The sequence below is a fragment of the Belonocnema kinseyi genome, chromosome 6, assembly GCF_010883055.1.
Source record: "Belonocnema kinseyi isolate 2016_QV_RU_SX_M_011 chromosome 6, B_treatae_v1, whole genome shotgun sequence".
Lineage (NCBI taxonomy): Eukaryota > Metazoa > Arthropoda > Insecta > Hymenoptera > Cynipidae > Belonocnema > Belonocnema kinseyi.
In genome coordinates this window covers 146,882,894-146,896,517 of record NC_046662.1, presented here as the reverse complement: position 1 = coordinate 146,896,517, position 13,624 = coordinate 146,882,894, and the positions used below count along the sequence as shown (strand labels likewise).

Sequence of the window (13,624 nt, the reverse complement as noted above, 5' to 3'; positions counted from 1 at the left end):
CAGCCTTGGAGGAGATTATGTTGAGAAATAAAAAAAAAAATTCTTAAAAACGTTGTTTTTCTTGGTCAGGCCGGAAACTTATCAATCCACCCTCGTATCTTACGTTCGCTCGACCTGCATAAAATTCATCGGATTCACGATAACGATCAACAACGCGTCATACGAGGTAACTCTTCGTCTCTGTTCATATTATTAGCACGAGGGGTAACATTGAGTCCTGGTCTACCGGATTCGTTTTGCTTACACTTAAAGCTTACAGAGAAATAACTCAGCTACTCGTCCAAATTAATAAGGCTTTTTATCTTTTCGAAATAAGAAGACTTACTTCGGTCTGCGAAGTGACGTTCACCTCTCTTATTTCGAAATTATTCCCTGGACGGTGGCTAACATTTTTCCGGGAAGTATGATCCATATCTAATTGGTTTAGAGAATTTTTACCTTCACCTTGATCAAGATTTTCGCGAGGAGTAGTTTCTGTTGGGTTCAGGGGATTTGAATTTGAGCGCACTGAGCGCAACATTTGCTCGAGCAAGACAGCGAAATTTCCAATAATTGGGAGATTTCTAATCTCTAACTCCGTAATGAGACCTTCTTTAGTGAGGTCGTAAATCCACGAAACTGGTTCCCTATTTTCATCCATTTGAAGTGGGTTTCGTTATTCAAAGAATGGTCGATAATAAAAGAAACAGGGAAATAGAGTTTCGAAAGTGCTAGAATGGTATTCAATAATTGTAGGTCGTGTGAAAATTAAATGTCATAAGAGAAATGAAAGTATTGAGGATAGAACTGTTTGTATAGAAGGCGATCAGAGCAAAATATAAATACAGGTTTACAAGTAAGCAGTCCGGAGTGCCAATCTCAAAATTCATTGCCTACTGTCTTCATGATGACAGATCATATACTTACCGATATCTTACGTATGAGAACAAGATTTTAAGGCAAGAATTGAGTAAGTATTAATTTTAAAGTAAGTTTTTGAATTTTACCAATTATGAGGACCATTTTATCTTTGTAGGCCCCACGTTGGGCACCAAATTGTGACGCCACTTTTTTTCTTTGATGGAATTTTGACGTCGCATTGCAAAATTAAAAATTGGTTTATAAATTAAAAACGTATCATTTACGATATAACCTAAAAATCTCATAGAAAAACCTTTGAGATTATGCTGCTTTTTTATAACATTTTGTTTGGTACTGTTGACGAATTTTTCGTCAAGGTGATTGATTAAGACAGTTACAGCGACAGTAATAGCTAATTTGTTAAATAATTTGTTAAAATTAGCTATTAGTATACAGGTTGAAACATGTGGGCAAATTTTGTATAATAAAAAATTTTTGAACACAAAAAGGCGGTATTGGCCTTAACAAACAAAATTGATATAAGTATACATATAAAGACTCGCAATTGGTCTGTCCTCTTCTGGTCCAATTACTGGTCCTAATTACCTATCGCAAGACAGAAGAAGAGGAAGATATACAGAAACTGGTCTGTCTTCTTCTGTGCCGTCGACAAACCGAAGCATCACAAGACAAAAGAGGAGAGAGATATTCAGCAACAGGTCTGCCCTCTTCTGTCACGTCAACTGACCAAACCAACATAAACCAGAATGAGAAGGAGACAACACTTAAAAGGTCTGTCCTCTTTTATCTCAACCACAAAACGAGCTGCCGGAAGATAGAAACAGACAGTTTGAGAGAAGGAATCAACTGTCTTTTTCTAGTACATGGATTCTAAACACAAGATACCATGCCACACTATAGAACAAACCCTAATGGCGGTGACCATTGCATGCACTGCCAATTCAATATTTGAAACTGATAGGGATATGAAAAAGATGACAGATCCGATCGAACGTACCGTATTAAAAAAACGACAGATCCCTTTGCGGATATCAATCGGATAGGGACAGTGCATTTAGTTTATTTCAACCAGAAGAATTAATAGTTGAGGTCGTAGAGTCGACAGAAATAGCTAATAGAGTTCATACTAGGGCTTCTATCGACTTCGTCTTTTTAGACAGACTCATAGGCAATCAATCTTCTCGCGTACTGTTAAGAAAATCACCTAAGGATAAACATATGAGCTTACGCGAACATATGAGATCAGAATTGTAATCAACCTGGACACAGAAGTGACTTTGGGTCTGGATGATCAAGGAAGGTTTGATATGACTTTCCTCTCACGGTCGATGAAGATCTTTATGCAATATTTGGAAGGGAAACACTACTTAAAACTGTACTCAGTAGAAGAGAAAAAGTTGTGTGGTACAGCAGCTCTACATAAAAGGGGGAGAAAGCTTTAAAGGCTCATGTATGAGGATGTATGAGGATCATGTATGAGGAAGTTAATAGGCTATTCGCAGAGGATATCATCGCTGAATCGTACAGAGAATGATCGGCACCCATCGAAATGGTCGGAAGAAAATATCGTTTATGCTTGGATTTTCGGAAGCCATTTCCAAGAAGGATGCTTACCCTCTTCCCTATGTGACCGATATTTTGCGTCAAATCAAGGCTGCGAAGTGCACTACGAAATTGGATTTGAGTGCCTCTTTAAAAATAATCGCGTCATATAAATACAGTCAGGCGTATACTGCGTTCACAGTACCAGGTAGGAGGTTGCTTGAGTTCGAAAGGATACCATTTTAGCTCACTGGGGTCCCAGCGACCCTTCAGAGCCTATTAGATAGGGTGATAACCCCAGAAATGAGACTCAACGTTTTAAGTTACCTGGAGGATATTATTGTAGTAACCGAGACTTTTGACGAACACCTTACACGGGTTAGGAAAAGTCCTTGACCGCGCTCCTGAGGCCGGTTTGACGATAAATCCCTACAGGAGTAAGTTCTGTTGTTCTGAGGCATTTTCCTAACTAATATTAAGTAACATGGAGGAGGGGGGCAGCAAGAGACTTTTGATACTTTAATGGCAGCCCTGATTAGCGCCCTGATGGCGAAGAAAGGGTCATCGCATTTGCAAGTAAAACATTAACGGCAGCCTAAAGAAACCATATCGTTACGGAACGTGAATATGTAGCGGTAGTCTGGAAAATCTGAAAAATTCTTGAATATTTGTAAGTTTCCATTTCGTAGTCATCACGGACTATAGCAGTCTACGCTGGCTTCACAACCTGCGTAACGCGACCAAAAGACTTGCTAGCTGGGTTTTGGACCCCCAAGTTTATGAACTCAATATAATCCACATGGTGAGGTACCAGTAGCTAGCATAAACGTTACGAAGGATTCTTGGTACTTGCATTGTTTAAAACTAGTAGAAGATGGGCCGAAGAGATTTCTTGATTGAAAAGTATTGAATGGGATTCTCTGTCGCCATAAGCCACACCCGTTGTCCGACGGATTGATTATCGACTCAAAGGCTGGAAAATTGGCCCTGCCTATGGAATTAAGACAGAGCGCCATCAAGAAGGCCCAACAAGAGCCCCAATCAAGACATTTAGGTCACGAAAAGACCTACCATCGGGTAGCCCTCAGGTAATATGGGTCCGGGATATACTGCGATGTGATGGATTACATTAAAAGTTGCGTTACTTGTCAGCAAAATAAGGTAGAGCAGGCGCGCCGTACAGGCATAATGGGCTAACGCATCGTGGAGCAGCCATGGATCATGGTTGCGAGCGATGTCATGAAGCCTTTTTCGACAAATAAGGCAGGCTACAAATATGTTTTGGTATTCCAAGATCTATGCACCAAATAAGTGGAGTGTCTTCCTATCCATACCTCTAACGGTGCCACGTTGAGAAGGACTTTCGATTACCTAATTGTATCTCTATGGGGATCGCCTTGAGTAATTCATACTAACAATGGTACCAAGTCAACTAATAAAATATTAGAGCAAATGTGCGAGAATGTTGGGATTATTCACACTGCTCACCCTATGTACTCTGCGCAAGCCAATCTTACCGAAAATGTGAATCGTGTCCTAAAAAATATGATCATTTCACTTTTGACGGGAAATCACATAGATTTGTATTTGCAACTACCCGAGTTTACGTTCGCAAATAACACAGCCGTTTACGGCACCCTCAATGTTTCCCCACCGTTCTTAGATTCTGGTAATAACCTCGTATCCTACCGATCACTGCGCAGAGAATTGGTATCGGGCATACAACAGAGAGCCTCAACCCGATAAATGGGCTAAGACAGTCATTAGATTGGACAATTTACATAATTTGGTTGGTAGAAATGTTAATAGGGCCTATGAGACTCAAACTAAATATCATAGCGCAAAGAAACGCAATAGAAACTTCAAAGTGGGTGATTTAGTTCTTAGACCTAACGGTAAGTAATCCAAAAAGGTCAGGATCCTCGCGGGCAAACTGTTCCAGAAATAAAGGGCCCTTTCAAGATCAATCGTCAACTATCTTCAGTCCTTTTCACTCTTATATATAATAAGGGTAGATTTATTTGTAAAGAATACATTGAGAACTTGAAACCATTCGTTCCGTCCGGGATAACCGCTTTCCAAACCCCAGGGTTACTGTACCCAAAAATGCCGGGAGTAAAAAGTCTTCCTGGCTACACAAGAGGGAAAGAAGCCCAAGACGCCCTTGGATGGTCCGGCGTCCCTTTTTAACTAGCCGGGGCCTAGCCCATCAACCAGCTGGGCCATTTCCCTCAAAACCTCACAGGAACCTCTAGAGGCACAGGGGAGGAAATTCCGGCAGCTAAACAGGGTCCGCTTCATCCTTTGATGGGTTGCCGGCAATGGAGCCTTCCTCGGAACCCCCCCCCTAATGAGGCGGATCAGAGCACTAAAACGTCGGGTGGATCCGCAGAGTCGTCTCCCCCTAGCTCTCTCGCGCCCCACTTCAATCGTTTCCAGGCGGTGGCTCGTCCCTGCGTAGCCCGGGTGAGAAAAAGATTGGAATGCGCGAGTAAAGTAATGGGACAAGTATTGGGTATAGAAAAAGGAAGGTTCAAGGACGACTGGAAGATGAGAGTGTAGATGTTTATGTATTAGTATGATGATTATGTGTTTATGTTTATACATTTATGATGTTTAGGTATTTCTATTGTCACTGTTAAGCTATGGAATGAAAATTTGAAGATGGAAAAAACATAAGAGAGTTGAAAGTTTGCATCAGAGATTTTTTAGATGGGTTCTGGAAGTGAGATGGAGCTGCCCAGCTTATATGCTGAAGGAAGAAGCAGTACAAGAATAAATTTGGTCAGACAAGTGAAAAGAGCCTGGAATTTCGAAGAGACACTAAGAAGTGGAGAAGGAGTAGAGAGGTAACGTGGGGTGTTCAGAATGGGCGGAGAAGAGACACTGGGAGGAAATAAGTGTAGAGTTGAAGGCAAGGCCAGGTAAAGAGAGGTGGGAAAGAATCACAGATTCAAGGTACAGCAGCTGGTATAGAATGGTTAAAACGCAGGGAGAACCAGACTATTCCATAAAGATTAAAAAGGAGAGCAATTGGAATAGAGTCGTGAGATTCAGAATAGGAAAGGCTGTAAGAGCAGGAAGGTATTGGATGAATGAAGAAGAAATGTTTGTAGAGTATCCAAGTATGAGCAGGAACCATGTTTGCATGTGTTAGAGCAATAGACGGCAAACTACTGCCGCGCGGTAGCCCTAGCTGCCATAGCGGGTCGAGTCAAAATCTCCTGGCAGTACCTGCTGCCACAAAAAAGGTCCAGCCCGCCATGTACGCTTCCATTATTAAGCAGTTCGAGTAACATGGATTAAAGTTCAAAACAAAAGATTCTCAATTTCAAAATCATCTTTCTGAAACTTCGAAATTCAAAGACTGTGAATTGTTGCGATCAAAAGGAATAAAAAGAGCGCCTTGAAATACTAAAAACCAATGCATTAAAACACTTTTAGTTTGAAATTGAGTTTTCATTATATTCCATCAAATCCTTGATTTTTAACTTTTCAAGCACAAGTTTAGATGTATTTAATCGCAAAAAAGTCACAGATTTTGAATTCCAGCCTTACAAATGGCTAATATCAGAACTCAAAACAAAATTCATTTGTAACTTTTTATTCACATGGACTATCCTGTCTAACAATGAGCCCTTGCCGAGGAAAACCAACTCATCTCAGGAAAAACGTAGCGTTGAGGGACAATGCGCGGCCGGCGAAAAAAATTTCTTGAGTCAAACCTACCCTTACCTAATAAGTGGGCAAAAAGTTTGCCAGTCACTGTATGAGAGATATGTACAAGGGTCAAAGTGAGAGGGCAGTGTACAGAAGAAAGAATGAAATGAATTCTGAATAAAAACAGTCAGGCGAAGGAATGGGTAAAGAAGCTAAGAGATCTGAGAAAGAGAGAGAGCTGGTTACGCAGGATAAAAAAAAAGCCAGAAAATCTATCCGAAAGAAGGAGAGTTGCGAAGTAGTGTCGCGGACTAAAGACAAAATTTGAAATTGATCATGGTAAGAAGAAATGGAGGCCCAGGGCAAAGTTGCAAAAGTTTAGAAGTAAGAATAATAATTTAAGACAGTATTAAGTGAATAGTTCGTAAGTTAGTATAAGGCTTGTTTGTAAGAATACCTGAAATGGTTATGTTAAGACTCTCAAACCCGTGAAAGGAAGGGAGTATAAACAAATAATGAACTATTACATGTTCTCTTGAAAAATCATATTATTTTCATTAAAATTCAACTATTTAGTTGTAAATTAACTTATTTGTTAAAAATGCAAATGTTTGGTAGAAAATTTATATTTTGAAAATAGTTTAAAACACAATAAATTTATAGGTGGGGCCCGGTTTGGTTGTATAAATCGCGCAGAGCATGCCCTTAATAATCATCCCGACAGTACGTATGGATACTAGAATGGTCCAGAAAACGCTTTTAGGGCTACAGAGCAAGTCACGCCTACCCGAAAGTTTTCATTTTTGGAGGAAATAAATCTATAATTTTCTATTCTTAAAAATTCAAAGATTAACATGTGCCATTGGGTACTTGAAAATGTCATTTGATTAACAAAGGGAAATTTCGGATTTTCGAAAAATTGAAGTCATGCTCCAGGGTTTCATCGAAACGTGACAAACTTTTCAGGAAAAGGAATGTCTACGAAATAAAACCATACTAATAACTTTTATTTTCATTCTGCCCTCGCCCCCCCCCCTCCCCCACATGGAGCACCCCAAATATGACTTAGAGAAAAAAACTACATTTTGACGTATTGTTGTTAGTTTTCAGCATTTTCTGTGGCAATTCCATACAAATAATTATTAATGGATAATTTGAATATTTTTATGACTTTCTAAACAACTTTTAATTTTTCAAATAAATTTAACTTATTTAAACAATTATTTATTCTCAAAAATTGTAAAAAATAACAAAGGCCTACAAAAACAATGTGTCTAAACTGTGTAGGAGACTAGAATGGCCTTGTCTATTTTGAGCCTCTGAATCCAAATCCGACCTCAGAATTGGGATTTAACAGTAAAATTTTCCACTAGCCTAAAGGGAAAGTACAAAATCTAGGCAATTCTGGAATCTGCGAAGGAGATAATTGTGAAATAGCAGAATATCTGTGCTTTGAAGCTAATAAATGCACTTTTATGTATTTTGAGCCGCTGAAAGTAAAACTCAAAATCAAGAGAATTCAGGGACCTGCGTATGTAATATTTTGAAAATGGAAAGGTTATACAACTCTTTATATTCATTGAGTAGCTAAAATAAAATTTCACCTCAAAGTCGATCTACAGGGCGCCATACTTCCCTATAGCCTAGGGTAAATAGTTGTAAATTGAGAAAGACTTGCGGTTGTACGCAAGATATGTTTATACATATACACCAAGGTTGATTAGAGTTTGTAAGTAAATATAAATTCTTTATTTATCTCGGGTCGCTTAGTACAAGTATGGCACTTGTGCTAAGCGATCCGAGATACATAAAGAATGTGTATTAACTTGCAAACTTTAGTCAACAGTGAAATTACGTTTTTAACAGAATTTGCTACTCCTCAAAATAAAAAATTAAGAAATTGAAATGAGACTAAAATCAAATTTAAAATCGTATTTAACTTAATAATAAATCGTATTTGTTTAAACTATTGAAAATGGTTACTTTATTTATAAAGATTTGTTAAAAATTAGAAGAAATGTATCAAAATTTTGTAATTATCCAACAGAAAGTAACATAGGAAACTATTTTGAGGAAGAAATGAACATCTTCGACTTCATTTTTAGAAATTTTGTGAATAAACAATAATTAATTGTTTAAATAATTACATAATGTTTTTTTTTCAAATTTATACGTCAAACAATTACCAACTATTACGTTTCAATTAGAAAATACGATTATTTTTTTACATTTATTAGGAATAAATAATTGTTTAAATAAGTTACATTTATTTAAACAATCAAATGATATATAAAAAGTCATGTGCAATATTCAAACTGTCGATTAGTAATTATTTGTTTGAAAAAGATGACATAAATTTATAAGAATTAACAATAATACGCAAAAAAGTAGTTTTTTTAATTTTTTGGTCATGTTTAGGTCGCTGAAGGGGAGGGGGGTTAAATTTAAAAGTTATTAGTATGGCTTTATTTCGTAGAAACTCCTCTTCAATACCTTAAAAGTTTGTTACGTTCCGACGAAACCCTGCAGCATGACTTCAATTTTTCAAAAATCCACTCACCCATGTTAATCAGATGGGATTGTGAAGTTCTCGGTGGCACGTGTTAATATTTGCATTCAAAAAAATAAGAAATTACGAAATTTATTTCATCTGGAAATGGAAACTTTGGGCGGGGGGTGAGTTGCCCTATAGAGTGAAGAAAAAAAATTTGCAATCCATTTTTGGACCACCTTAGTGGACACATTCTAATCCGCTGTTATATTGTCTTTGATTATTAAACAATTATAAAATTCAACAGATGAGCATATAATAGGTATAAGCCACATTAGTGGAATTTCATGTGAAATAATTTGAAAAATGCCATCTACTGTCAGTAATTTTAAAGAAAATAATAAATTGAATGAAAATAAAATAGTAAATTAATTATTTTAATTCAACAAAATTAGGAGATTTTACCAAATTAAAAATTGTTTACTTTTTTCACTTTCATTATGTTTGAAAACAAAATTCTTTATCGGTTTTCTCACATTTTCTCTTTTAAATAGCTTACAATTTAGTCTGAAAGTCCTGATCCCCGAAATAAATAAAAAAATGGGTTCCTTTTCAGTTCTCGAGAAATAATCAAAAATACGCTGAGACGATGCATGTAAACCATGTAAACAATTAATGTCTGTTATACTCGTATAGTGTGTACGATTTCCAGGGTTCAGACTCGATCTTCAGACCCATCTTGCTATTTTTTTAGTTTTTGTTTGTATGCTACGGAAGGCATACTATGTGGATACTATAAGGCTACGCTGTAGAGTATCCTCTCCGTTCAGTCTGTCTAATAGGGAAAGCACACCCAAACGTTTGAGGCAAGAGGACTCATGATAATGAAGCACCCCAAAACGTAAGAAGCAAGGGATTTCGCGATAATCAAGCACATTAAAACGTGAGGGGCAAGGGGATTCACGTTAATCAAGTACCCCAAAAAGAGAGGCAAGGGAACTCGCGATAAGCAAGACTAATGTTTAATTGGATGCTCGTATATCAAAAAGTAACTTTAAGCACTATGCCGTCAGTTTTGAGAGCTACAGGTGAGCACAGGCGAAAACTGAATTTTACACGTGTGAGTGGTAATTCGCTTTGTATGCTTGTGCAGTTTCGTTATTCAGCAACGCCGTACGTATTTGCAAGTTTAGAGGTTGTGAAACCAAGGGTTGTAACTCTTACCCCTAATTAGTATAGGGGTTGGTAATTTGAAGGAACTCAAAATAACGTGACTTTCAAAGTTTTTTTATAAATAGATAACATTTTTCGACATGCCGTACATTTTTTAAGGAACATATGGGTCTCTGGGATAAATAACTTTCCCTCTAAAAAAATCGACTTTAAGGTGAAATTGTTTTGTATCGCAATTCAAATAGTTTGACCATACTTTAAACAATCATCAATGAAAAGTAAATGCCGCACATCTATAAAAGTTAACATTTATAAAAAAGTATTTTGAGTTTAAAAACAATAAAAGTTTAATTCTAGATATGCAATCGCGCATATCTAACATGTGTAAGGATGGCGTCTCATGATTTGCATGATTGCGTTGCGCTTTGCGTAATGCGTCAAATCACTAGACATTTCAGCCAATCACAGTGTTTCTCAGAATAACTAGGAGAATATTATTGCCTGAAATGTCTAGTGAATTGACGCAATACGCAAAACACAATTTAATCGAGGCTTCGGATGCAAAAAGGAGATATAGAATTATTTTCCTGGAGTGGCGAGGCCCCTGAGCCCTATAAAATAAAGTATATAATTTTAATTATGAAGATGTATGTCCACTATAAAAATTTAATGCCGCCTCTTTTTTTCTTTATAAAAAAAGTTGTATCTTTTTTATTTTTTGAATTATTTCTGAAAAACTGTTTTTTCTCTGATTAAAATATTTTGAATTTCTTACTTCAACTCTCAACGAGATGGGAAGTTTTCAACATTTTGTAATAAAACTGATCACAAATGTGCATTATCATGTTCTGCGAGGGATGACTTTAGCGTAAGTTTAAAATGCTTATTAACAAAATTTTTAAGAATTTTTTCAGAGACGGTGCATAATTGGTGCACAAACAATTTCCAACGTTTCGGGAGTTGAGCGAATTTTCAGCAAGCGAAAACTGTCAGTGAGAAAGTTGTTTAGGAAGGTTCAAGGAAATTTTGTAGGAAGTTTTAGATCAATTGGAATCATACTTAAAATACTGTTGATGTTTTAATTTTCTGGCGCAATGGATTTTCTCCCGCGTACACTACGGCCCGGCCGGTAAACCGCTACTCCAGCGTCAGGTACAAGTGTATGCCACAGTCAGCCGAGTTTTTGTAATTAAAATACGAGAATTCTGAAAAATAATGGTTTATAATAAATATCTTTTTTTCCCTGATGGAAATATTTAAATTTTGCCATTTCTTGAAACATAACCTTCATAAAAGTCCTAAAATGAAAGAATCTTTCTACATTTTTTTTTGTATTCGGCGTGTCCTTCATCTGGCCTCTATTTGTAAATATACCTACATAGGCTTTTGGGTTCTTCTACAAAAAATTAAGTATATCAGTTTAGTTAAGTCTGTTCCGATTTGCAGAGCACATCGTTAAAATATTATGTGATATATAAAAGTTGATCGATTAAATTATCCTAATAGCTATACAAAATTCTAGGATATAAATATAGTGAATTTTTCCAATTACAAAATGAGAAATAATTTAAAACCTACTAATTGTAGAAAACGAAAGAAGGATGAAAGTATGTAGAAAAGAAATGTTTGTAAATGTAGTAGAAATGCGGTATGTAATAATAAATTAATAAATTAATTCTTGCCTAATATACATGAAAAATATCTTGAAAACAAAAAATTAAAATATATTTCTAAGTATCGCAGTAATGATAATGATAATATTTAAAAATAGACACATTATTATTGTGTATGTAAAAATGTGAAATGTGCGATTTTATAAAATATTGTTAGAAAATCTTTAAAAAACGCTTCGAAATAACAAAATTTGTAGGAGTGTAAAAAGTATTTTCAAAATTTATATTTTTCGTAAACAAACTAAATTCTTGTTTTTTCCATTAGAAACATTTTGGTGAAATAAAAATCGTTTGGAGAAAGAAGGAAACTTGAATTTTATAAATTGGAATACATTATTTCTTCGAAAAATCTGTTTAATTATTTTTTAATACGGTGAGTTGAAACATAAATAATTATTATCTATAGCACCAAAATATCAACTTATACATTTAAAAACACTTTTTATGCTTATCAAACAATTATTTTGATATTTACTGTGTGTTTAATTACAAAAACTCGGCTGGCTGTGAGACGTGTACCTAGCGCTGGGGCAGCGGATTATCGGCCGGGGTGTACGCGAGAGAAAATCCATTGCGCCAGAAAATTAAAACATCAACAGTTTTTTAAGTACGAGTGCAATTAAGCTAAAACTTTCCAGAAAATTTTCTTGAACCTTCCTGAACAACTTTCTCACTGACTCCCTGACTCGCTTGCTCAAACTTTGGTCCATCGCAGAACATAATGATGCATATTTCCGATCAGTTTTATCAAAAAATATTGAAAACTTCCCATTTCGTAGCGAGTACCGCTCAAAACTGACGGCATAGTGCTTAAAGTTACTTTTTGATATAGAAGCATCCGTCTAAACAAAAGTCTTGTTGGGACATTTGACAATCTCATTTTTTACCATAGGCTTGTAGTCTATGAGAGGCAAGATCTGACGCTGGAAGTAAATTCAAAAATTAACTAACTGCGATTCTCAAAGGTATTTATACCTTATTTAAGTATAAATAACCTTTAAGTGATCACCGAGGTTACATCTGACCTATGGCCTTGAAGGACATGGGCAAGTTCATGTGATTTCTAAAGCCAAATCTAAATGCACCTTGTAAAATTAATAAGTAAGATTATTATAAATTATTTCCAGCAGCTCCGCTTCTCAGATGTTTCCAAACCTTGTTTAGGTTTAAATAATAATTTTTAAGTCACCATTAAGGTCACACCTGACCTATAACCTGAGTACATTTAACAGCGTAAAATTCCCTGCTCTTTCAATTTCCTAGGTCTAATAAGGCGGTTTCTGTAAAAAAGTGGACCTTGAAATAACCTTAAAGGGCATTGTAAAGGTCAAATCAAGGTCTCTATTTTAGTCGTCGTTAAAGTTACTCCAAAAGTGACTTTGAATTACACTTAAAAATAGTACATGCAAATTATTGAAGGAGAGAAGGACACTTATGATCTGAGTACATTTTTTAAATTAAAATTTCCAGCTCTGTTGATTAACGACGTGAAATATTTTACCAGGGGAAATATTCAGCCGTCCCGAAACTTTTTGGAAACCCTGTATATTGTATTATAAATACTAACTTTTTTCAAATGAGCTTCCTGTTTAAAAAATACGAATAAGCAGTCAAAGAAAACATATATCCTTAATGATTCAACTGATGTAACTACAAACCATAATTTATACATTTTCTGATAAGCAATCGGAGATCCGCAATTTCACGCTCAGCATTAAAATAATTGCACTGCCTTCGATGAGCACATCGAGCTGTGTATAGGGATGCCTGGGTCCCTAAAAAGCACACTTCCACTTGTCCATCTTCAGAAAGAATAACAATGAGCCCCTCAATCCCCTGAAAAATATAAATTATATCAATACATTAAATCATAGGGGCCGTTTAAGTATTACATAACGCCTTTTAAGGAAAGGCAGGTTATCTTTGTCACAGTGTAAAACTAAAATATTTTACAGGCAAATTATGAAATTCAGGCATTCTGTAAAATGCCGGAATTTCGTACTTTGCTGGTAACAACTTACTATAGAAAAAGCGTTACATGGGGGTATCCAAGTTTTCAGAAAGCAGCGTTACGTAATACTTGAACGCACCCATATGCAATGTATCATTTTTATATTTTCTATCAATTACGAGGGTGGATTGATAAGTTTCCGGCCTGACCAAGAGATGGCGCCACTAGGCCTACCTTGAGGTGGCGTTCTATAGTACCATCCTTAGATAGCTT

At 36.1% G+C, this 13,624-nt stretch overlaps 1 protein-coding gene across 1 annotated transcript in view; it reads right to left on the bottom strand.

The window, feature by feature from the left end:
• LOC117174117 (protein PTHB1) overlaps positions 1 to 13,624 on the bottom strand; it is a 989,848-nt gene that overhangs the window by 340,686 nt on the left and 635,538 nt on the right. The window contains exon 9 of the mRNA XM_033362889.1: positions 13,059 to 13,236. Coding sequence (XP_033218780.1) covers positions 13,059 to 13,236 — 178 coding nt within the window. The remainder of the gene's footprint in view (positions 1 to 13,058; positions 13,237 to 13,624) is intronic.